The 26,464-nt window shown below is 36.8% G+C and overlaps 1 protein-coding gene across 2 annotated transcripts in view; it reads left to right on the forward strand.

Moving 5' to 3' along the window:
• The window catches only part of aopep (aminopeptidase O (putative)), a 137,121-nt gene that overhangs the window by 92,944 nt on the left and 17,713 nt on the right, over positions 1-26,464 (forward strand). For both annotated transcript variants that reach the window (XM_088910658.1, XM_088910657.1), the window contains exon 13: positions 21,323-21,439. In XM_088910658.1, coding sequence (XP_088766784.1) covers positions 21,323-21,439 — 117 coding nt within the window. The remainder of the gene's footprint in view (positions 1-21,322; positions 21,440-26,464) is intronic.

Consider the following 26,464-nt stretch of genomic DNA (forward strand, 5'->3'; position numbering starts at 1 on the left):
TTTTAGAATTGTGCACAATTCTTCCACATACTCAGTGCAAAGCAGCTACACATCGTGGTCATAAATTTGAATAGAAAGGCTGAACAGGGAATTTTTCTGTATATGTATTAGCATATTACTTGCTTTCTAGTAATATTGCATTATATAATTATGTTATTATTATTATTGTTATTAATAACTAACTGTTATTATTATTATTATTATTATTATTATTATTATTATTATTATTATTATTATAGAACTATAATAATTATAACTATTACTACCAAAACAAAAATGTTATTACTATACAGCAATAACATTTATTAAAATTTGGTAGTAATTTTAATAAATGTTATTGCTGTATAGTAATAACATTTTTGTTTTAAAATTGTATTAATTGTATAATTAAAATTATATTAATTTCTTTTAAAATGTCATTTGTTTTTCAATTCTTTTATATACACTGTAACATATTGTACTTATTGTACAAAAGTATGATCTGAGTTGGGGGAATAATGCAACTTTTAACATTTATGAATCTTCATTTTCTGACTGTCTTCTGTGACACCATAATCTTTCTGGGGAAAGTACTGTAGTTCAGAGAAAATCTGCCATAGAAGATGGATCTAAAAGAGACTATATACATATATCATCAAAGAACTAAAACAGTCAACTAGTTTTGAAAAATGTGTCAGGAATGAGACTTACAAAGGGCCCAGAGCTTTCCTCTGTATAAAGAGATGAGCAATTTTGTATTAGTGAGGAAAGGAGTGTATTTGGGATCTATTTCTGAGTACTTACAGTACTCAGAAATTGCAACCCACTGGAAAATATGGGTCTACAGATAACGTGGTTAAGCTGTCTGGTGTGTTTTGTGGTGGCTTTCTTCTTTGCTGGTGGCTGGGTTTTGAATTATTTGGTGATTTAAGTTTTTACTTGTTTGGTCATGTAGCAGAGTGCCTGTCATCCGCATTTTCATGGAGGCTTCTTTGGATTCTGGGCTATCTTTTATTTTTTTGGAAATAAAAACCTTTGTGAAAATGACGTGACCAAAGTGCCGGAATGGTGCCCCCAAGACTGGAGCTCCTGTTACTTTGTTGGAATTTTTTTTTTATGGCGGAGTCCATCACAACAGTACAACAGAAACACAAACATCACCAACAAAGAAGACGGTACAACAGTGTTACAGGAGATAGGAGAATCATTTGACATTCTTTTCGAGTGAGATATCAGAGGGAATTAAAGATTTCCTGAGCCCGTTACCATTGCACCTGGGGACACAGAGGCGTGGAGTTTGAATTCACAGAGGAGGGGATGAGACTCCGTACACTCCATAAGGCACTCAGCCTTCTTTAGAACCCTCTGTTTGTAGTGGACATGCAGCTATGCAGATGCGAGGAGATCCCTGAGGGAGGCTGGGGTCCAGTCCTTCCCAGTGTACTCACGGTCCTCCATGCCCGCAGACAGGAGGCAGAAAAGTTCACCAGATCTGAAGGGATTACCCAGTTGTGTTGAATGTGGTTGGGAGTGGTGCTGAGTCTTGGTTCTGTGGGTTTTCACTTCAGCTCGGCTCTGCAGACACACCAGCCTTTCTTGACCACGATTGGGAATCCCCTGTTTTAAAGGGTCAATATACTGTACTGTATATGAGATATTGACTCGTGCAGATTCATGGGTCAGGCATCAGCTCAGTTTCTATCAGAAGATTGAAATCTTACTGATTTTGATGACAAAAATATTGTTTTTTTCTTTGTGACAGTGTTGTTTATTATAGCTTACATCTGGGTGTGGGGAAATACTGTACAGTATATGGCACATGTTTAACTCTTTTTTTAACTAGATGTAATCCAGATCATGCTTCAGAATTTACTATTTTAACTGATAAATCCATATGTCCCCACCGCTAATATTTTAATATCAGACTACAGCAAATTGTGACGTTTCAGAAGCAGTTTGAACATCATTTGATTTTAAGTGGTCAACAATGTTCTCCCTTATGCAACTGAATGAGCTTTACAATGATAAACTGAAAAATTAGTGAACCTCAGATTATGTTGCATTTATTATGCCTCATTTTATTATTGGTGCATTTCCTTTTATTGCAAGAAAAGACTTGTATTTCAGATTTTAGGGTCAAAATTCTCTTTTAGCAGATTTCGTCCATTAAATCAGAAGTCCGTTAAATCAGGGGTTTACTGTAATACCCTCTCTGCCAATCTCACAGCAGGAGTACCTCCAAAACATTCATTGCTGCTTGGAGATGGCGGATCGACAGCCATTAAAACAATTCTGTCTAGCTTTATGTATCTTTGGCAGGAAGTCTAAGATGTGAATTTAATTCACTTGACTTCCTAAGCTGTGGTCTCAAGAAAAGGCAAGGTGTGGAGTGTGCTCCAGAGAAATTATTTTCATTTTAAAATTCAGGAATATCAGTGACCTGCCCCATAGAGGTATGTCAGTTGCTTACGATGGGTGTTTGCATTTCATATCCTTTAGGGACTTTTATATAGTATTTTTATGTCACATGAAATATAAAACTTGTATATTTATGATATAAAAAGGCACAGGAAAAATTTTCATTGACTTTCATTGGTGGTTGCAGTTGTTAAAAAATACGTAAAGAGATATAGAAAACATACATATAATACTGTATGTATATACAGTATGTTTTTGTCTCTCATAATAGTGTGTTTTTGTGGTGACAAAACGTCATTCTTGATTCAAGGGGACAGCCCTTTCCACCTATTAGTCCCTTAAAGAAAAAAACCCTCAGGGTTTACTGTTCTGTCAGATGCCATGTAAATAAATTAGTTTTAAAATTTAGACTTCAGAAAAGTAATTTGATCAAGCGAGGTGCACAACCTTTCTCCAATGTCTTGACTTACCTACAGTATTCTTTCTCCTGCCGAGGCAGGTATTCTGGAACTCCCTGTGTCCTTTGTGTATACAAGACATGACAAATGGTAAATTCCCCAGCAATGATGTCATGCCTGCTTAATTTGAACTTTTTGGCCACAGTCCTCCTTTTTAGATAAAGATCACGACTCTTTGTCGTGAGATAACATGCTATCTCACCGATTGCTATATACCAGCTACATCGAGGTGCTTTTATGCCAGTTACAGGCTAATAAGACCAAATTATTTCACCTCTTTCATCCAGGCTGTATTAAAGGTTGTCTGACCTGTGTAATTAACTCACAAAATGTGACTCTCGAAAGCATAGACTTGCCCTATCTTCTCTTTTCCATAATCAAAAATTTATGGGCAATTCTCCTTCTCCTTTCCATGACAAATGGCATGTGACAAATGGTTGTTAATGAGGTTGTTTGCTTGTTCCACGTCTTGCAGTCTCGATATGAGTGTCCTTGCTTCTCTTTCTAGTACTGTATTTCCATCTCTTGCTGTCCGCACAACTAATGCATGATATACTTGGCCTGAGGAATAAACATTGCGGAGGTTTCTACCTGGACTAGATATCTTAATACTGCAGGTATTTCCTGGGACAATATATGGGATAGTACAATTTTGGTCTTCAGAGACTTTGACAAAACAATTGACAAAAAATCTACTTGCACTGACTTCATAAAGTGTTAATGGTCCTTTAGGGCAATTTAATTGGAAGCTGTTTCCTAATCCCCTGCACGTACTCTGTTTAGGGGGGGCACTGTGCACAGCTTTTTAGACATGTTCTGGTAGTGGTGGTGTCCAATAGTTACTGTTCTGAGTAGGGACTTCCCCTGGTCTGCCCTGGTTCTCTTGCTCAATGGTGACTCCAGTCTTGGCCCCTCACACTGGCAGTCATGGGCCCAGTTAACTGGTTTGCCTGAAGATGAAAAGTTGGCACTGTGGTGGCAGCCTCCCCCAGCTTCCCTGCCCCTGCGATGTTGGATCCTTGCCTGTTATGATATCATCCATATGGAACTCTACAGCTGAGGTCCTTGGGTCCAGAGAGGGGGAACATGAGAGGAACAGGAGAAAGATTATAGATGAGAGGCGGACATTCTGCTCATATGGTAGTAATCAGCTAATTGACCGAAGGATTCCATCCAGCCCTCTCTTGAACGAAACCAGGGAACCAGATTCAACAACATGGCTGGGTTGCATGTTCCGTACTCCAACAGCCCTTTCAGTAATGTGTCTCTCGTTCTCGGTCTTAAATGTACTTCCACGTCGCGTCCACCTCTGGTTCGTATTTCACTGTTCATTCTAAGCGCTAGAGGCCTGCTGTCAGCGCAGTCAAAGCCTTGCTGCTGTATTGTTCTGTTGTAACTGTCTGCTTTTCTGTTCTAAGCCTTTTTCTAGAAACCAGGAAGGGAGGACCACCACTGATGATGTGGAAAAGAGGAATGTTGCCTTTTTTATTTTTTATGTTTTGGACAAAAAAGTACAATATAATTTTGTTTAAAAACAATGAAAAATAGCCTTTGGAGTTGCCTCTATTTTTGCTTTTTCTCCTTTTTTAAGGAAAGCTATCTTACTTGGATATGTCTTAGTTGTTTTATTAACTTTATTAACTAGGCTAAGTATCACATTTTTATTTTTGTGGGAATCAATATTGTGATCTTTATGCTCACGGATTATTAATATTAATGTCAGTGCTTTGGAGAGATGTAGGAATTTATTTTTATTGCTTTGTATTGTACAGTTATTTTACCTAGTTAGGCTTTATTTCCAAGCCCTTTGCTTCACTGCTTATGATTTAAGGGGACATCAGCTCTGATTAGAACTTATCTGGAGTCTTATTTAGGGTCCTGTAACTTTAGACAAGTGAAGGACTGTAAGTTAATTATTTCCTGCATGAAAACAACCTCTCTAGAAGGAGGACTGAGGAAAGGGGGTAGAGGGCTTTTGTATTTTTTTTCAGAATGTGTATGTGCACTTTATAATTGAAATGTTAAGATTATTATAGTATAGTATGCCTTTGCATACTGGGAATAATTCTGAAACTGTGGAAAGACCTGCTTCCTCCTAAGAAAAATGTTCAACTACAAATTGTAGCCCCATTACGAAATCCCCAAAACTAACCTGCCCTTTCTTCGTCAGAATTGACCTACAGCTGCTAATTTTGATACTAGCTGAAAAATGGTTTTTACACAGTGAGGCTTTTGTTTCCTTTGCAGAAGGCCTGTACATACCTGGCCTTATTAAAAGAAAAAAAAACTGTTTCATCTACAACACAACAAATTAATTTAATCTACATTAAACTCCTCTGGTGATGACTGACAGAAAATTAATTAAACCTCCTCCATGCCAAAGACTTCTATTTATTTTTTAGTTTTAATAAAAATCTCTTCACGACAGCTATAGCTCATTGTGACACATTAAACTGTGAGGTTGTTTTTTAATTTCTATAAGTTGTTTTTTCAGCTGTTCTCTGTAATATAAGGTATTTGTTGATGAAGAGTGCCTTATAACCACTGCTTTGAATTTGACTAGCATTTTGGCCTTTTAAACCTCCAGATGCAAAAATGTTCAAAATTACTTTCTTAAGATTATTTAAAAATATATATATTTTCAGGGTGCTTATCGTTATTTTCATCTCATGCATAAGAAAGAAAAAAATAGTTTAAGAACTTAAATATGTAAAAACAATTGGAAATGTTAGTCCATATATGTGACTGCACTTGATTTTCTTAGAAAGGGCTTTTTGACATGTTTTTTACAAATCTGTATCACTTTAACATTTCTTTCTTCCACATTACATTTCTCTTTCTTCCATATTACTAAGTTTGAAGGTCAAAATGAACAAATTATTTGATAAGTAGAACTTTAAAATATGAGGAATGTAAAACAATTTAGAGTTGTAGTAAATAATTTATGGAGAAGGTGTGTGATACTTCATGAAAAAGTGGTTAAGGAGCTCACAATTATAAATATTGTTTGATTCCTTGCAGAGTCATATGTCTGTTTTTTTTTTCTTTTAAAAAAGATACTTGGGTTAAATGCAGTTGTTTGTCAACACGATTATGAAGGTTTTCACCTCATAGCATCACCACTGATAAATCCTCTTGTTGTACTGTGTGTCTTTGTTTTGGTCACAAAAGAGCTGAAATTCCTTTGATTTCTGGATTTGAATAGTTAAGACTTTCTTTTTTTTGCTAACTGTGTTTGATTATACCATAATTAGCCAAATGAATCGGAAACTGACTTTAAAACTTGGGGCAGATTGGTATCTCTGTCCTGCAGACAGAATAATAACATAGGGAAGATTTAATTGGACCACTGTGGTTTTGAAAAAGGAAAGAAAGACTGTTGTCAGGAAATAGTGTCCTGAGAACTGTACTTTTCTATTTTTGTACTACTCCCTAAATGCAAATAACAAAACTATTGTCTGGTCCAGATAGTGTGTTCTTTGGGTGTCTGTGTTTGTGTGTTTGGAATGTGTGTGTTTATGTTTTATTATCAACTGTACTCAACTGACACTACTCCTGCTCTGTTACCTTCTGTATCTTGCCTGTGTCTTGTCACCCTTTGTTTTGCAGCACGTTTTCTAGTATTCTTCCAAATTTTTCCAAATTAATGTTCTTCCCATTAATAATGATTCTATTAATGGTACAGTAGTTTGAATTCTTGAACTTACTCAAACTAGTTAAGACAGTCTCCTGATTTAAAGACTAACAAGCGGAGATAGTTAACAGAAAAATCCTTACACTTTTCTGTCTTTAATGGAATATGGTACTATAATTTGATGTGTTGTTTTGAATAATAACTCATCGTGAAAGATCGGGGTGGTTTCTTTACATAAGGTTTTGGCAATTACAGCTCTATTTAAAGAGAACCATGCTTGTTTTTTTCATTAATGTAAGGCAAGCTTACCTGTCTGTTCTATAAACAGAGGAATTGATTAGTTGTGGCAAAATAACTTATTGATGAATGACTCTGTGAATATTCAAACATATTGATCTGTTCCAAGCTGTTAAATTCAGTAGAACAGACAAGCGGCTGTCAGAAAATCAGGGGGAAAATCCCAGTCATATCTTCTCCTAAGACCCACTGTCAGGTGAAAGTTTAAAAAAAGTGACTCATCTTAATGTCAATATTTGTGGAACTGAGAAAGATGTAGAGTGGTCAGTACTCAGGTGTCAGCCTGTTGAATTTCCCAGAAGTACAGGCATCTCGTAAACATTCAGTGAAGCTCTCAGGCATTGTCCCAAGTAAGATATCAGAATCATGACTTCAGTAAAAATGGATTGTGGTTTTAGAGCCCATAACAACAGCTAAAAAAAGTAGATCAAAATTAAACCTGTCATGTGTTTCCTTTGCCACTAAAAGCAATATATCCCATTTGTTCCTGAGAATGTTTTTTTATACTCAAAACTTCATTTCTATGAGTCATCTAATTTCAAAATCTATCCCAGAGGAAGACTAATTGTTGTGAGAATATTCACATGCCGGACATTCAAGTGCTCAGAAATGAGAAGACTCTAAAACAGCTGGAGGACTAATGTATAAATGCAAGGTTATCAAAAATCTCCATGTTGCCAGCCCAATAGGGAGATCTCTAGACATGTTCAAGAAATGTGTCGTAACATAACTCTATTGTATTTAAATAATAGTATAATAGTTTAACGTCGGAGACAGAAAATAGAAAGCAATAGAGTACATAAAGTTAGCCTGGTTTGCAGTACAGAAATGTATAAATGCTTTATTGAATGATTTATTTTGCTTCGGTCTGCAATTTGCAAGTTTGTGCTCTATATTTAAATCTACACTAATAATGTTTTTCAAAGACCAAAATAATTATACTGAATAAAAAGTGAATAAATATATGGCAATTGTTGCCTGCTTGGTAATAATAGGCAGGAAATTCAGAAGTTGAAAGCTAGATTTGTGTCTTGAAGGAATTCATTAGGAATTAAAAAAGGAATTAAAGCTAAACAATTACCTTTGGCTTTCAATCCCCTAAGCAAATTATTTTCAGTACTGCTTTCTAAAAATCATATCACTTTTTAGCACTCAGGTTATGTATGTGGCAAATGCAAGACCAATCAGTTTGAGACTTGTTTTCTAAACAGTTCAAAGAAGTATTCAATCATATTAATAAAGATGGCAGTTTTGTTATTCTTTTCAGTTTTTTAACAAAAATAGCAAAGTGATAAATCTTCATTCCCTATACCTCCATACATCCTAACAAAGCTAGAGTATGTATTTTTATATTTCATATGATTCTTAGCACCATTATCAGGTTGGGAACTGTGAACATTACTGTACATGTGGACCTCTGGGTGAAACCCAATTAACACAAACATTGAAGGTAGACAGCCTTAGTTGAAAGTTAAGTAGATCACAGTAGATCAAATTAGTCTTTCACATGAGGAAGTAAATGGTAATATACAGAAACAAACCTTATGCATGTTTTTCAAAGCATCTATTATAATTCAAAAATGCATCTGATGTGTGATGCAACTATTTTTAAGTATTGGATGAGTTTTTTGTTATTTCCCATAAAAAATCCACATACCACCTGTCCAGCAAAGGATTTTGTTTTTGAAATATATTGTTCAATTTCTTTTTTTAGTATTGACATGTAATAGATGGCAGTGTCGTACAGTGTGGTATAGTAGCAACAGTAGTATAGCACTGCTATTATTGTATTCGGTTATTGTATGATACATGTAATGTCATTTAATTGTTGTATAACGCTTCTATTTTTTTGCATGTCTGGTTAGAACTTGATTAAAATATGTTTTCCCACAGAAATAAAAAAAATATGTACCATGACGCATTGTCCTTCAGTGCTATTTTAATGCTGTGGCATTTTGAGCAATAAATGAAATCCAGATTGTGTGCCAAAATTATCTTGCATGAAGCAAGAAAATCAGATCATTACATTGAAGTTGAGGGTGCAATAAAAATACTATATCATTGTTATTGTTAAAAATTAATCATACTTTCAGGCAGTTATATTTAATATCTGATAACATTCCCATAGAAATTAATGAACAATTGCAGGATACAGGGCCTCACAAGGGCGTTTACAAGCTTTTAGATTTTCTACTGATAGGCCATTTTAGACGGGTTGGTATTTTCATTGCCTAATGTTCAAATAACCATGATTTTGACTTCTAGCTCTGCGCAGTTACTTTCTCAAGCACATGTCTCAGAACAACACTTAAAAATATAAATTGTGTAACTGTTATATATTTATGGGTATATATATATTAATATGAACAAGTAATAGGTTTATTCCATGCTGAAAAAAAGAAAAAAGAGAACACAACGTTTCGGCCGTGGAGTCTTTCTTCTTTTTTTCAGCATGGAATAAACCTATTACTTGTTCCTTTGCAGCCTACGCATGCTGACGCAGCTACCCACCTGAACTATATATTAATATGTATACTGTACATTACTCTTATTATTAATAGTGAACATTCTTAACTTACAGCACTTACTACACTAATAGCATCCCTGAGTAGATGCTTTTTCTTTAGGAGTATGACATTTCTTTTATTATATACTGCAGACATCAATGAGAAATGTTTCTAAGTCTGATGGCAGTTCAACATGTCCTTCTTTCACTAGGAAGGCTGTATAACTACAGAGGGTGTAAGTCACTTGATCAGTCAGCTTAGGATACTTGCATATTAAATACAGTATGCTGGTTTCTCTTCCCTCTGATCACTCTTCAATGAATAATAACTTTGCAGCCTTGAACACCTTTATCATTCAAATTTATTCTACTGTACTTTTTCTAGCAGAACTACTTGAATAGTAGTTTACATACAGTACCATACTGTATGTATGGTAAGTAAAGGTATGCGTCTGATAAATCATGTTACTCTACTGTAAAAATTGCTCAGTAATTGGAAGAAACTGCCTGTGTGTTCAGAAAAACCCATATATTTAAGTTGCAATTCCCCTAGGATGATATATCAAGAAAGCCTTACCCTGATGTATAGGTTTACTGCTTAGGCTGCCATCTCAGTTACATCAGTCTGTTGTATATTATACAAAAGAGACATTTACAGTACAGTGATTAATGAATCTATGGATCAGAAGAAAAAAAATGACCCATATCATTCACTTCTCCAGCTTCTCTATACTGAATTGAATTAATTTCTCCAAACAATACAGTTATCTCTGTCTATAGTTTTTTTTTTATATTGCGTATTTGTGATTGTTCTGCATTAACAACTGTTAAAGCAACTGGTTGTAATCCACCCATCTGTTGTGTTTGGATACATTCCTTGCAGTTTAAAGAAAGAACCCCTGGATTAAATCAATTTGTTTTTGTATGGCAAACTACACATTGCGTTTGGTATGTTCGTTCACCTGGTGATCTTTTGTTTAAAGTATGGTGTCACTTTGAAGAAAGGAGACCTGTTTTATACTGTGTTCATTGAATTATCTTTAAAAACAAATTCCATTTATTAACACGCCTTTCGTGCTGGATGGTATGAATTGCAAATACCGTAGACATGAATGACACTAAAGGCTCAAAGAAACTTAATGCTGGCAAATGCTTCAGTTCAGGAGCCAGATTCATAGTTTCCACTCTGCGGGTTCTCAGTTGTGCCCTGAGGCTGTGACACTGGGTCTGCTTGAAGCAGGATCTGCCAACATTGGTCATTCAGAACACACTGCAGTTCATGAACCAGAGTTTCTCTGGCAAAGGGGGCTGTCATCTGCTCTATGCCGACCCACTTCCAGGAAGACTAAAAGGAGGGCTACTTACTGCCAGTCTTGCATTGTGTGCCTGGGCGTCAACACCCATTGGGCCGTCTTGATGTTGTGCCATTTGGTTGAAAATTAAAGTGAACAATGAGTGGGACCCCTGCGATACAAAGAGATCTATGTTTGTCCCTCCCAACTCAAGTCCAGATACAGTACATCCGCCACCTGAAATTGGAGACGGCCCTTTAAGGTTACTGCAAATCCCTGCGCAGGAGATCCCCAAGTTCTCCGGCCCCCTTCGTGATGAACATAAGGCAGCACCAATACGTCGTGCATCTGTATGGGTCCATTGTGGTTCTGGAGCACTGAAAGAAAGTGCTGAAGTGCTCAAAATTACCTCCAGAATGTTAATGTGAGTGGACAGCCAGTAACCTCCAGTGACAGTAATGGTGATAACTTTTAAGCAGAATATACAACTCAGGGGAACAGTGGGGGGGAAGTTGATCCCTCCACCAGTGCAGGACTTCTCACAAGAGTGTGACACCACTAACTGGCAGTCTGTTACATAATGGATGAATAACAAAACATCGAGCCACATTCTCATTTCAGCAATCTCAGCCCTCGATGAAGTTGTATTGTAGACTTGGGTTTATGTTGGGAAGTATCTTGCAGAGACAAAGGATCTCAGGCCCTTTTGTTTTAAGTCTGAAGTCTTCCTGGACAGACCACATTCCAGTCTTAAAACACCCCACTTTTTAGGAAGCCAGTAGGCTTCAGGCTATCTTCTTAGATACAGAAATCTTGGTCAAAGAGGCTAATTGTAGTTGTAATATGTTGATCAGGACGTGTAGGGAATTAATTTTTTTCTCATTATTTACCTAATTCAGCCCATCTGGTTCTGTGTTGTTTTTTATGGGTCTTTGTAATCCCATAACAAGTACAGGTTGTAGTGGGAGCAAGCCCTCCAAGTATGAACTCCTCTGAGAACTCCAATGCCTAAGGCCCAATTTAGAGTAACCCTATCAAACCTATTCTGCATGCCTTTGGGTGTTGGGAAGAAATGCATGTGAGTATAAGAAGAAGGTCCAGACTCCACATAGCCTTAAACTGGATTCAGACACTGGAGCTGTGAGGAGTGGTGCTAATCACAATGCCATCATACCAACCATGCCAGCTTGCTGAGGAGAGGCTGAGTCTAATCATGGATGGAAATAGAGACAATCGTTATGATTATATTTTAAACCTGTAATAATCTTGATGACAGCTGATGGTCTTGAATATTTCATCAAGTTTTCCAATTCTAAATGAACAGGTCTTAAATTACTGTAGACGAAGGCTGCATGTTTAAATACCACAATTTCTCTTTTCCAAGTCATTCCTTAATAGTTCCAAGAACCCTGCCCCAGTTGTTCTGCCAAGGATTTACAGAGCTTGCATTGAGAAATGTGTCATAGCTGTCAGCAATATGTGAATGGATCCAGCGGAGGCAAGAATTTACAGTTTATTTTTCATGACAAGTGCTAGTCATAGTCAGACTAGGCTACAGTGACAAGAACAGGATCCCCAGAGTGTCACTAGGGATTGTGTTTCAGTGCCTCATAGTATAGGAAGAATGAAGTGCCACAGGGAGATTGGTTTAGTGCCAAGCTTTTTGCTGATACTGTAGATGAATTTTACCGTGTCATTCATTCTAGCACCATCTTTGTAGTATGCATAGATTTTAGTCTTAATAAGTCTTTAATCTTTGATGGTACAGGCACATCAACAACAGAAAAATCAATAAAACTTTCCTTCAGTCTGGATGATCTGTGACTCTCCATATTATTGTTTTAGCTTGCAGTACTTAAGCTTTGCAGGAAAAGAGTATCATTGTTTTGAGCTTTAAGATATTTGCTTTTAACTGTTGAACTGTGATATAAAATTTTGGCGGATTCTTTTTGTTTTTTATGCAAAATGTTTGTTCTCTGGTCCAGCAGTTATGCTGGAGACTTAAGAAGAGTTTAGGCAATGCAAAGGATCTTTAGTGTTCAAATCCCTTGAGACACAAGTGCAATTCTGCCTCCGGTTTACGTGGTATTTTAAGCACTGCTTTGGCGTGAGAAAGCAATCGATGCTGCCTTTCAGTCTAGATGCCCTTCTCCTTTAGTCTGAGGAATGTGTGTGATATGTGCGTGCTATTTCACAAAGTCATTACTGTGGAGTTAATTTTCATATGCATGTCAACTCCACAAATGAGTGTACAGTGCAGCATGGAGAATGTACTGTAGGTCAATTCCAGACAGACTTGCCTTTCAGCATACAGTTGGAATAGCTGAATGTGTTTGGATTTAATTGAGGTAGAGTTCTGTATGACAATTACATCTACGCAAAAAAGTGGGACTACCCTCTCTGATGAATTGTGTGATTAAACAGCATAATATCGAACCCCTAGCTTTTAGGTGCGGCTGCTTGAATTTGTACTGGTTTGCCAGCAGGGAGACTATTCTGCAGTCAATAGAAGTCTCACTGAGCTGATTATATTGTTTTCTCTTGCAATTATTAAATAATACGCGTCAAGAACAATGTTGTTTTTAGCTGTAGAGCTGTTATAATGTGAAGTAACAGTGCTTCTGTTTCCTTCATTTACCAGAATCCTGTATATTGTGTTTTAGTCCTAAAGCATCCAGCTTTTTAAGTATGAAATATTTATTTTACATATATTAAAATGTATTTTATTCAAAGCTGCTATTTGTTCATCTGCAAAACTGCACATACAAACGTTTTAGCATGAATTAAAACTAAATATCCCACTCTCATTGTTTGCCTTAGAGATTGCATATGTTAATGTACAGTACCAACATGTAGACTTTTAGCATGGCAGTTCATTTTTGTTTTTAATTGGTCTTTTCGTCCTATTTATGAGTTCTAATAAAATTCACTGAAAAAAATAAGATTTTTTTCTGTGTTAAATAACCAACCCAATTAACTGGAATTTCAAAATTGCAAAACAGTAATACACAGTAAAGGAGTGTTTCCTTTGGACAATTGAAGACCAGACTGGTAAAAAAATCTTGTTCCTGCTTTAACACGAAAGGTTTTGTTGTCAACCCAAAACAATCAAAGTTTCCAGAGGCAAATTGACCATGCAAGTCCAACTTTACGACTTCGGATTCCTTCCCTTTTCAACACACACAGTCAGAAAGGATGGCCCTATAAATCCTTTAAGTAAGAGCACTTGCTCACTTTTTAAACACAAGAACACAGTGTCAGATGCCTTTCTACTGCACTAGTTTTGGCTTCAAGCAAGAGTAGAAAGAACAGATGAAAGGGAATTTATGTCTTTTGGTGAAGTCCTCAAGAAACTCACACTGTGGAACAACATCTAAATGCCTTCTGTGTATCATTTTTAAAGGTCAAATTACACAAATTCTGTTTGGACCTATTTGCGTTGAAGTTCAGCCAGCTACTTTATTTAAAGGCCATGTTTTTGTGTGATTCTTTCTGACTACTCGCACAAATAGTTCCTGCTTTAGTAATGTGGACAAATATAGCAGAGGACCCATTTCTGGTAGGGTGAGGCTCACTTAGCATTTCTTAACCATTTTTGGGAAGAATCAATCGATGTGCAAGTGTGAGAAAGCGAGGGAGAAAGGAAGAGGCAGAGGGCGAGCGAGAGAGTCGGAGAGGGTGTGTGAGTTTGAGATGGAGGCAGAGGCTGTAAATTGATGTGACATCATATTCATTTCTCCCATTGATCCGCTTTTACATCCAGCCAGGATAAAAGGAAATGGCATCAGGGAGGAAATGTGTATCGTTTAGGCACAGATCCCAGTGTGATAATGGAATAATAATAGAAATCACGCCACTGTCAATCGGCTGCTGCATCAGTTTTCCCCTCAGAGCTGCCTCTCAATGATTTCATTCAAGTGCAGTCTCTGGTAAACGGGATGCTCAGCATACCAGCTGTACTTCTTTAGAGTGATTTTACCCTGTACTGGGTACACACTAGGCGGTACCATCCAGGATGTTTGAGTGCATTTTTGTAGCAGAATGTGCAGCGCTGAAAGGTCAGTATGCCTACATATGAAACAAAATGTTTTTTTGATGCTTTAATGTGTTGCAAAGATTGGGTTTTCTCATAATAGAGCAATGACCAGAGATAAATTCTGCTGTTTTCAACTGAGCTGAAGTAAAAAGAGTCATTCTCTTCAGCCCAGCAGTAGCAGTGGAACTATAGAGAACAGAATGTCAGTTTCCTGGTGTTTCGTCTTGTCCTTAGAAAATACGCCAAAAGGGTTTATTGATACTGGTTATGAGAAAATATGAGCATGGAAGTGTTGATGAGACAAGATTGGTATTTGTGTCTCAACGTTTTTTTTATGGAGTGATATTCATGCCTAATGTAAGACACTGATGTGTAGAAACTTGACACTACCTTAGTTTTACACAAAGGGGCAGATTTGGAAAGACAGCTGTGCAAAGTGAAAGCTGATGACATCTGTCATGTGCTGGCCTTGTTTGGAGGTTTTATGTAAATGTGAATTCTGTGTGAGCCGTGGTTATTTTAATGTGGTGTTGTTTCTATACGTACGCCGATAAAGACAAGCTTGTTTCGTCTGGGCAATTATGTGGAAAAGATTGGGCTCGCTCTTATTTTTCTAGCACTCATAAATACTGTATATTACAGTATGTACATTATGACCACATAGAACTGAATTTCAACAGATTGAGCATATCATTCTGGAAACCATAAATACGACCTAATAAGTCATTCTCTGCACTGTCAAGGAATTAAAACTTGCCCAGAGGCAATAAGAACCAGCTCTGGAGACATGCTGCATAGCTATATTTAAGGCATAAAATACAAAATTAATGTATGCCTATATAAATACATGGTTAAATGGGGCCAGGAATCTTTTTCCAGAATTTACTGTCATTTCACATTGTAGTGGTCTAACTCTGTAACAGAGGGAATACATTTAATGAATGTTTGGATTCATTTTCATACTTAAAAATATTGGTCTTTTTAAGGATTTTTTTTCTACAGTAGAATATATGTTAAAGCAAAAACTTACTTTGTTATTTAATTGCATCTTTTGAGGCAGTGTAAAATCTACTGTATATATTAATGGTCATAAAGTACTGTATGAATATCAAATATACAAATGTTTGTTTTTACACCACTGCTGCTGTCTGTCATGTAACTGATTTTTCAAGGCACAATTAGGGTAACAATGATTAAGTCAACAGTGTTATTTCAGCATCTTGTATTTTGATCAAAGTTGTTGATGCTAAAAGAAAAACATTGTTATGTCTCTTACATATTCATGTTTACTTTTATTCATGCATTTTTGCATGTCTTCATAGTTCTGTAATGTTCCTAATTTCTTCTTTGTATTTTTAATTAATGTGTGGGAAAGTGTAATTAATAATTTATGGGCAGTGGCATAAATACACACAACACACAGCAGCAGTTGCCTAATGGAGCATTTTCAAAGGGGCAATTGTGCAGTTTCTGGTCCATTTAGTGCACAATTTCAAGCACAAATAAAAAAAACGCCCTAAAATGAGTATTTGTTAAAAAAAAAACTTCAGGGGTGGCAATGAGAGAGGATTTGGACCTCCAGAGAGCTAGAAGCACTGCAGTAGAGAGTCCAGATGTCCAGAGAGGAAAGAAGAACAGGAGAATTCAGTTTATCCAAGTTTGGGAAGAGCCATGGAAAGGGAATAGTGTTAGTAAACCTTCAGAGAGTGAGGAACAGATTTAATGGTGACAGAATAGTAGTTCATTAGTAGTTCATTATTTACTTCATTAATCAATAGTTATTCATTTTTACTGTGAAGTGCAGTGATTTCTGCAGGAGTGAAGCCCTCCAGGATGAAAGTTGGTAGCCACTGATCTAAGAGAAGTACAGTAGGTGAATGTCTATAACTGAAGCAGATGAAGGCCCTGGTATAGGGTTACAAAGCCTAGCCAGCCACCCTGAGTAGCCTTTGTGGGCTTGTGTCAACTGAAAAAAAGTGTTTGGCTTTTACTGCCAAAGGAAGGAAGCTCTGAAATCCAGATGCAATACATCTATAAGCCTCTCACAGCTACAATGTTTTAGTGGGTGTGTTCAACAGATGTTTCGCGGGTGGGACAAAACATCCAGTCTCCTCCAGAACTACAAAACAATGTGAGGTGACAATCATAACATTAGGATCATGTATCTTTAAGAGAAGTCATGTATCCCTTTTCATACAACCTCAAGAGATCTCCCTGTGAAAGTGATTCAGGAGCGGGTGTGTGACAAGTACGGGTGCTTGTTAATTTGATTCTACGCAAACAAGGATCTTTTCTCCTGCCATGTATGACTTTCCTTTTCTTAAGAAACTGTGTAACTGAATCTTTGAATGTTTCCATTGTTTAAAAATGAAGGAAGATAATGTGTTTGGTCGGAACTAAAGCACATATGTTGACCTATAGGTTTCCCTTAATTGCATTTAAAGCAAAACTCCAAATGAATGCAAATAATCTGCCACCCCTTATAAACGATCTACATAAAGACATGAATGAAGTGAATAGAAGATGAGATGCACAGATAAATAGATTACAAGCACGAATCCCCGCTGCATTTGTCTGTTCAGAACAGCTTTTCCACTTACTTGTGTTTTCAGAGCTGTGAGACTCTTTAAAAGCGCTTAAAAATATAATTGTATTGTTATTATTTTCACGAACACAGCCTTTTCTGTCACTATGCTCGCACGTGTCCATAACTCAGAGATGGTTTTCATTTATGACCTCTCTCAAAATGGACGCCAATTGTGCCATCGGAAACAATGAACTGGGTTTTCAACAGGTCTGGTGAAGTAATTGATTGAAGACACCTGTCTTAACATTTTTTTCTGCATTTTATCTATTATCGCTATAGGTATCAAAAGGTTACAGGGCTACTCCTGTCAGTGAAAAACTGTAGAAGTCTAATGAGTTTCCCAGCAAAAGCAAGCACAGCACTCATTGTTTTATGTTTTAATATGTCTGAATTTTCCACTGTACAACATTCAGATAAAATGTAGTACTTAAATTGATAAATACATATATCAATATACAGTTAGTTTATAGGTTTGGTTTCTGATACCTGTACAGATTAGTTAGAATGAGTCCAGTGGTAAGAGGATGGATTATACATGTGCTTAAGGGAATTGTGAAATTAAGCACAATGTTTTAAAATGGATGTAACCGAAAAGTATATGGTTTTGGTAAATAGTGTGCTTGCTGTTAGCTCAAGCGTGACATGTACTAGCACAGAAGGTGCAAATGGACTGCAGAGAGTTTCTCAATTAGGTGTGTGAAGCAAGTGCCAACATAGTGACTTTATTTGCTATACAATATGCTGGCATTCACCCTACTCAGGGGTGTTAAGATTTGGTGATGCACTGTAACTACTGTAATGCCAAGAGGTTTGTGTAACCCTTGCTATGTGGTGGGTATGTAATATTGTTTTGCAACGGGTATTAAGGTATTCCACAGTCTTATCCTTATAATATTGGGAGGATGATAGACCTCAAAATGTGTTCAGGGTAAGATTGTACAGTGGCAATACAATTGTCAGCAACAAGTTGACTCTTAATGGATTCACACTATAATACAAGCAGCACCAAAATTGCTTTATTCACAAAGGCATCAGCAAATGATTTAGCTTGTATTCGTGTGTTCATGATCACCAAATAAGAGAAAGAACAAGGATTCATAAGAAATAAAAATAACCAATAAAGCACACGTAGGGCAGCCTGGTGACATTGAGTCATGATGTTGCCTCAGGGTTGCCGGATGACTGTAATTCAGTTCATGTGCATTCTGTGACATCTAATCCTTTAAGTAGCCAGAGCTGTTTTTTTGTGGAAGTGTCCCTCAGTGTTGTAGGGTTTTTGCTGAAGGTTTACATATCATGAGGTGATGATGCGCGCTTCCTTTCTCTTGAGCTTAGTGAGAGGCTGGTTGAACCCCACATGCTTAGAGACCACACTTTAGAGCTTTCTTGTCATTGCTTCTCTTGGCCATCCTAAAGTACCTTTCCATCTCTTTTCCCGTGGTACAGCATTATACAATGCAATGAATGCAAATTCACTTGTGTGGTTGCGTTCATACATCACCATTGCAAGGGTGAAAACATAAGCACATATTACTTGGGACAGCTGTGCTATTGACACAAAGGCTATGAAGAAAAGAGGCATACGCACCAATGTTTTTTTACAAGGCAGACATTTGTAAAATTATACTAAATGAGGTAATGAATTATCAATATATAATTGATTAAGAGAGAAAATGTGTTAATTTCCTTATGGTTTTCAGTGGGTGTAAACATGAAGATATTTTGGAAACACCATAAATGCATATTGTGTGTAAGTAGGAATTAAGTTTTTTGAAATAATTCCATTTAACCAGAAACCTTTGTTCAAATTATTTTTTAAAATCTTTAAGCTATATTACCACCAGGTAATATAAAGCAGGTTACCACCGTGCTTTAAAAACACAGAAAAGTAGTAGGGTTTAGAAATGAATGTTTTCCCATGTTGTATGTAACCTTCTTACTAAAATCCTTCACGTCTGTCCCAAAACAACAGTGGGGGTAATGGGCTGAGCAGATTTCCATGGTGAAAAACAGAAAGATCAACCTTCTGCCTCCCTCATTGACCCCTTCAATTTATGGCTGCGCCCTCGTACATTGGAACCATTTAAAGACTGAAAAAAAAAATGACCATAATTTCAAAACAACATTAGATATCCCATTTATCTATTGATTACTGTCAACAGTTGGCAGTTTCCATTTTTAATGGGAGTTTTTAATTGATCCAGAAAGAGGAGGTTACTACATGTCCCTTGCAAGTACATAAAGAGATGTATTTAATGCCAAGGTAGAGTGGGGAATTATGTGATATTGAGACCCAGACAGGGGACCTCTGTAGACGAAGAAGAGCTGTTCCTCGTCAGAGCTTGATTAAAAGGTAACACAGAGTCTGAGTTCACACAAGACAGCATTGGCTTTAGCTTCTATTTATGAGAGAAAGAGAAACGCTGGCCAGTATTTATGGCCCATTTCAGCTCAACACCTGGCCAATGAGAAAAAAGAGAAATGTGACAGAAAAGGGGCACTCTGAAGGGATCCAGGATGCGCTCCTTGTGCAAACTGGAACACAAATGTGATTCTTTTCTTCTTTAGAATCTGTAAGATATCTCTTAAAGGGAAAGGGTATTGTATATTAGACTTTATCTTATCCAAAGGCATGGTACAGTATGTCAATTTAATCGTAAACGTCTTTCACCACTTTCTTACTATGCAAGATTCTACAAAATATAAACATTTGATGTGGAAACATCAATATTATACAGTAGGAACGATCCAATAAACCACAGTATCATCTCTCAATATCCCTCTTCTTTCTCAGGCCATAATCTGTCTGATTATGAGAAACGAAAAGCATTGTCCCACACTTTTAAAAAAAGAATTCCTACCGGAAGACAACAAAACTTTTGTTGCTGCAAGATTTGGTGCAAGATTTCCTGCTATTTGATGCAGATTTATTTCTACTTTTTCAAAGCATTTAACAGTCATTTTTTTAATGGAAATCAGCCAAGGGTATGGTTTCATTGATGGAGAATATTTACAGTACATGAATAAACTAATGTCAAAATGTGATGTCTATACAGAGACTTTCATCAAAATTGAAGTGATCTTAACATCAGATAGAAAAATGAAGGTGCCCCATTACTTTTGGCCCATCAAACTGAGAGAATTGTAGGACAATGAGTCACAGAGGCTGCAAATAGCCATGATGAATATGCATTCATATCTGGAAGTGCAATATTCTGTACTTATCCAAGTTACTTTATTGGTAAAAGCAGCCTAATGTGATGCCAATGTATCATATCCCAGAGCATCATTTTCTCACTGCTGTGCTGCTAATGTTTTTTTAGAAAATACATTTCTCAAATAGTTACACAGCATGCAGTGATACACAGTTGATATCTCAGGTCTATTTCTGTCCATCCCTTGAGATAGCTCTAATTAAAAAATGCTATCGGGCCATTCGTATCTTACTTTCTGAATATAACCTCAACTGATTGAATGAACTCTGTCAATCACCAAAATACTGACATAGTACCAAATTGTACTTTATTCTCTTCTCAGCTTTAGGAAAAACAGCTTCACCTGACATGGAATGTTGCATTTATCAACATACTGTACAGTGGAGAGCTGCTGTTTAACTGACAACATTGCGAGATACCTTTAGCCTGTCCTGCTCAAGAATGTACAATGAATGCAGAAAGTGGCAAAGATGTTTGGGTTTCTTCTAAAACTTGAAATTATTTTAGCATAAGAGTTTTAAAATAGTATGTAATGTAACTAATATACTATATACAGTATATGCTCAATTTTATATACATCTAATTATTTGTATTATATCAAAAGATGGCATGTTTGTGTTTCTGTCTTTGTGTACAGTATGCACTGTATATTATTTCAAGGGTTAGAATAGGGAGCTGTAGTGTTTTTCTAGGTCTCACGACTCCAAAGCTAAAACAAGCCTTTTCTTTCTATTTTCATCATGGAATTATCTCTGCTTATTCCTATATATTGTATATGTTACAGTATGTGCCTTCAGAAACGCACTGCCCACCGATCTGTAATTAGCCTTTGGAGCCCACACGTGGGGTTCCTATGTGGACTGGGCTGTGATGACACCCCTGTGTCTTCTGTGTCCTCAGATCCTGCCCGAGCAGCTGGTGCTGCTGTTGGAGCTGCTGTTGGAGGAGCCGGGGCTCAGCGTGACAACACTGCGGAGTCTGGACAGGACCTACAGCCTCCGGGCACAGGATGCTGAGGTAACTTCACAGCCCAAACTGTCAAGCCTGGCATTGTGTGGAACTGCCGGAAAAGGAATTTCAAATTTACCTTTGAAAAAAAAAAAGAGGGAAGGATATGCAATTTCAGGAAACCTCTTGAGTGACAGAGGAAAATAAAAAAAATGTCCAGTACAATGCTGGTGCAAGGAAAATATAGTGTATAATCATCTACCAAGTCTGAGATAGCCTTCCTACTTGATGATGATGTGCTGTACCTCCCTGGAAATACATTGTTTTTCATTGTTGACCTCAAGTTCAGAAAGTCTGTTTTTTCATATGCAAGCATACTTTGTTTGGCTTCCTATATAGTGAGAAGCATTAAAAATGCAGTCTGTGCTCCACTACACATTGCTGGCATATTTAATGCCTCAGTATATGGTATATTTGCTTTGAGTATGTTTGAACACAAATCTGTAGCAGACCTACAGTATAAACCTATGTCTGGGTTTAACATTCAGAAAGAAGTTCAGGGCACAAACTATTTGAGTGGAGGGTCAGCAGGAGGCAGATGTCGGGGCATATGAAGAATGAGAATAGTCAAAGAAACAAAAGCTAAGATCATTGTCTGTGTTGGGCTTCTCAATGAAGTCTCATCTAACATAATCATTAGTATGATTAGCATTAACTCCTCTTATTATAGTTTTGTGTCACATATCCAAGGCAACTTCCAAAATGAGTGCCAAGGCAATCAGAGCAACAAACTCCCATATACAGTTGTTCCAATAATTGCTGGTGGTCAGGGGTCTCCAACCCTGGTCCTGGAAAGTCGTATTGGGAGGGAGGTGGTTCCATATTTGAGCCACAGAGGCCCATTGGTCCAGAGCTTCACCTGGCTTCCGTGGTGTTAAGCAAACAAACAGCATGTGACTCCGCCCAGATGGGCACAGTGCTGGTCCCATTCATACAGCTGGTTGGACTGAAAAAATCGGGTTACAGTACCTTGTTCAAGATACAACAGCAGTGTCTACACCAGCTAATCGATCCCACAAGTTCAAACTGGTACCCACTGTGCTTCACTGTGCCCGTTAGTCTTATAGGGTGTCAAAGACTGACAACACCTGTAAGCTATTGATGAATCTGTTCAATTAAGGCAACTCTGGTCCTTGAGGCCTGAATAGTGCTTAAATTTAATCACAGTGGCATTGTCTTAGAAATTGATGATTCCAATGATGACATACAAAATCTTGTATTAGGGATCTCCAGGAGCAGGGTTGGAGATCCTGCTGTAGTTGGATGTGATTGTCTTAATAATTCAGTTCCAAATTTAGAGCACGTTTTTACCTTCCTGTACTGCTTTGATTATTGCCATCATTCCTGTGTGCCGAATGGAAGAGCCTCACAGGAGTAAATGCCTCCCACATTAATGTAGTGTTTTTGCAGCATTGTCAATATTTCCTACCTGTAGCAAGATATGATACTGTATGTAGAAATATATGACAACAGATTTTGTGAACATACCAATGTTTGATTGATATGCCAAAATACTTTGTCAAACTCCAAATATCGTAAGAATTAATTGTGGTCATCTGGGGTAGCGGAAAAGGAGCGACTTTATTAAATGAGTGAAATATTTCTAATCGTCAGTTGTAATTTAGCGAAGGCTATAAATGTCATGATTGTTGATTTCTTGCCATACCTATTCATACCAAATTTAGGTTTTCAAATTGTTTTAAATGAGTGCATGCAAGAATGCACAAGCTTGCTTGCAAGCAATAATGCTGAAGATAAAAACTTTGCGAGATCTTAAAAACATTTATGAAAGGGAAGTTGAGGTTACAAGTGTTTTTTAGAAAGTCGTATGCTTTCCTTGTAAAAAGAGAAACAATATATAGAGAAAACACTGTTTCCAAGGTATTTTTGTCATCTAAAAATGTTAGGTCTTAAGATGAACTATTAATCATTTCTATAATATTTGCAATATACTATATTTTAGGACAATTTTGATTATGTTGGTGCTTTTTTAATGATGGTATCAACCTTAAGTGTTTTGGGCAAATTATCTTTAATTCCACAAAGGCTTAAAACCTAGATTTTTAGCAAGGGCATCCTGTGTCTAAATGTAACATTCTGGCAGCATTTTTATTACAGCTCCCTGATTATTTCCTCTGCTTTTTAAGAGTCTAAATTCCACCTTTTTCCTCTTTTTTAGTGGATTTGAGTTTCTGTTTATAAAGAGAGACAGGAAGGTTTTCAACAGGAAATTCCAGGGAAGATACAAACTTCCATCTAAAAATAAATGAAGTAGTATGAAAAACGAGTCCAAACTGAAACTTCAGTGATATTCATACAAGATCTAAAATGTTTTTAAAGATAAAGATAGTGCTGTTTTTTTTCCTCACTTGGATAAATATTGGTTTGTGGTGGATTAATATCTATTGGAAATATTTTATCATCGCCTTTTCACCCTATCTCAATTGTCATTTATTTTCTGTTAAATGTTCAAGTTCAGCCTGAATTTTAGTGTTTGGTTTGTAGGTTTTACTCAGGCAGTCTGCAAAGTTTTATGTAAGACAATGTGCTTGGGTGCTGTGTGTACAATATTCATGCCGCTCGCAGTCATTACCACTGTGTGTATACTGCCTTTGATTTGGTGGTCTTGTGACATGGACAACACAGAATGTGATACCTGCAAGTCACAGACCGAGAACAGACTATACCAAATAGAATCTCACTATTCAGTAAGAAGTTTATTCCGCTTAAGGCAAAAATATTTTATGAGTGAACTTCATGGACTGTACCGAGAGCCCTCAAGGTAGACCATAATGTAATCAGTTTGTGTAAGTGGATAAAAGGAAGCAAAAAAGTTTTTACTGTGAAACAATATAAACCATTTGTGCTTGAACAATATGTATGCAAAAGTACTTGTCCCCAAGTTATGCTTTGAAACTTCAGTGCGCCTCTTTCACTCTTGGATTTATTATGTTTGAGAACACAACCAGAGCTGAAAGACTGAATGCAGTAAATTTTATTGGGACAGTTATAGGTCTCCTTTTAGCAGATATGTTTTGTGTGTGTAGAATTCCTTAGTTGTCTCATGTTGTGGAGAGAAGAAATGTTTGCTGATTAAAAGACAGAGTGAGTCTACCAGACAGACAATAGGATTCGGGTGGTATGAAAGAAGGAATTTTTAAAGTCACTAAAAATAGTCTTTCATACCAAAATGTGTTTTAAAGCCTCTATAAGAATTAGATGCTTTAAACATTAGTTCTCTGTTAAAAGCAGGACCAAATGTAAGTCTTGCCTTTACAAAAGAATAATAAATATTTTATCATCTCTATTCCCCCTAGCTCAATAATCAGTTAAATGTTCAAATTTATTTTAGTTCTTTTATTTCTTGGTTAATAGATTTTGCTCGTGCAGTATATGGAGTTTAATGTAAGATAACGTGCTTGGTACCGTGTGTACAATTTTCATGATGCTAGCAGTCAATACTCATGCATATTTTGGCATTATGTGTTACAGGCTGTGTCCTGGGAACAGTTAACTAGTATCTTGTCAAAAGCATTTTTTTGTGCATGGGGGGGATCTCGTGTGACTGTTGAATTACATTGCAAACAGGGAATAATAAGATTTACATTATATGTCAAATCTATCCAAATCATACCAAAATAGAAGCCTAGGGGCACACACCCAAGGATGGGAACAACTAGTTTATACATCTCAGCTGTGACTAATATCTTCTACCCACTAGACGAACAATGTGCAGTTATTGCATTTATAATACATGTTTGTAAATTAAGTACATGGTCTCTTTGGATGCTGATGCACTATTTCACTACCAGTGATAAGGTATAATTTAGCCTGTCTTACTGGGTTTGATATTGTTCCCCTTTTGCAGATATCCATTCTTGAATGAGTTTAAGAGCTCATTGAGGAGCTCAAGCAATTGATGTGTTACAGTAAATGTTCGGGTTCTTCCCTGTATTAAACCATATCGGTTGAAGGTGTTGCTTAGCTAAGGTCTTAAATATATTCGGAACAATAAGTTTGGGCTTTGATTTTCCTATGACAACCTTGCCTGAGATTCTGAAGTTGAGATGGGCCATCCAAAGAGGTGCTTTTTACATACATGGTGAACTGATACAAGATCATTCACCTGAAAGATGGGGTCTAATCTGTTAAGGTGAGGCCTACTGTAGGCACAGTTAAAAGAGGAAATGGAACAGTGATTACCAGCTTCCCTTTTCACTGTATTTGTGTCTCCTACTCACATTTAAGTGAAATTGTGAGCAACAAACACAAGTATAGAAAATGTTTTCCCTATCCATGGCAGCTATCCTCTGTTTCTATCCTAGGTCCCTTTTCTCCTTTATTTTGTGAATTCTGAAACTGTAGTCTTTTAAAATGAAATTTCTGCTCTGCCACAAATAGGAATGTACAGTACTGTATATGAACACAAAGTGGGATTTTAAAAAGGGGGGAATTAGCTAATTATAGATGCTTGGTATAGCATTTTGGTTGGTATAGTACATTTAATTCCAAAGAATCCCAGAGACCTTCACATACTGTACAGGAAGGGGAAATATTTCATCCCCCACCCAAGTGCATTTCCCATCTTCAGCCCCATATTCAATTGATTAGGAGGAGAGGGGAAAACTTACTTTCCTATAATAATACAGCCTGAGAATCTGTCATTCATTTGTTTTTTAATATTAACAAATCAAAATGCCTTCTGACTATCTGATTTTTCTTCTTTTTTTAAAAGGACAAGTATATACTCATTGGTGTCTGAAGAACAAAAGAGCATTGTCTTTGTATGATTAAATTGAAGAGGGGTATGAATGTTATTGTCATTGCAGTTGAGGGTAGTATAGCTCTGATTTTCCTACATATGCGATTCTTTAAGTATTTAAGTGTCAATGTCTTTTTGAAAGCATAATATAAAAAACTGAATTATTTAACTAGGAACCTGTGGAATCTTTTCCATACATTCATTTTTGGGCAGCCTAGTTGTAGGAGGTTTTTGTGACATAATGACTGTAGTTGTCCAGTCATAGCCTTTGT

This window comes from Atractosteus spatula, chromosome 3 (genome assembly GCF_055471065.1).
Source record: "Atractosteus spatula isolate fAtrSpa1 chromosome 3, fAtrSpa1.hap1, whole genome shotgun sequence".
Taxonomy (NCBI): domain Eukaryota; kingdom Metazoa; phylum Chordata; class Actinopteri; order Semionotiformes; family Lepisosteidae; genus Atractosteus; species Atractosteus spatula.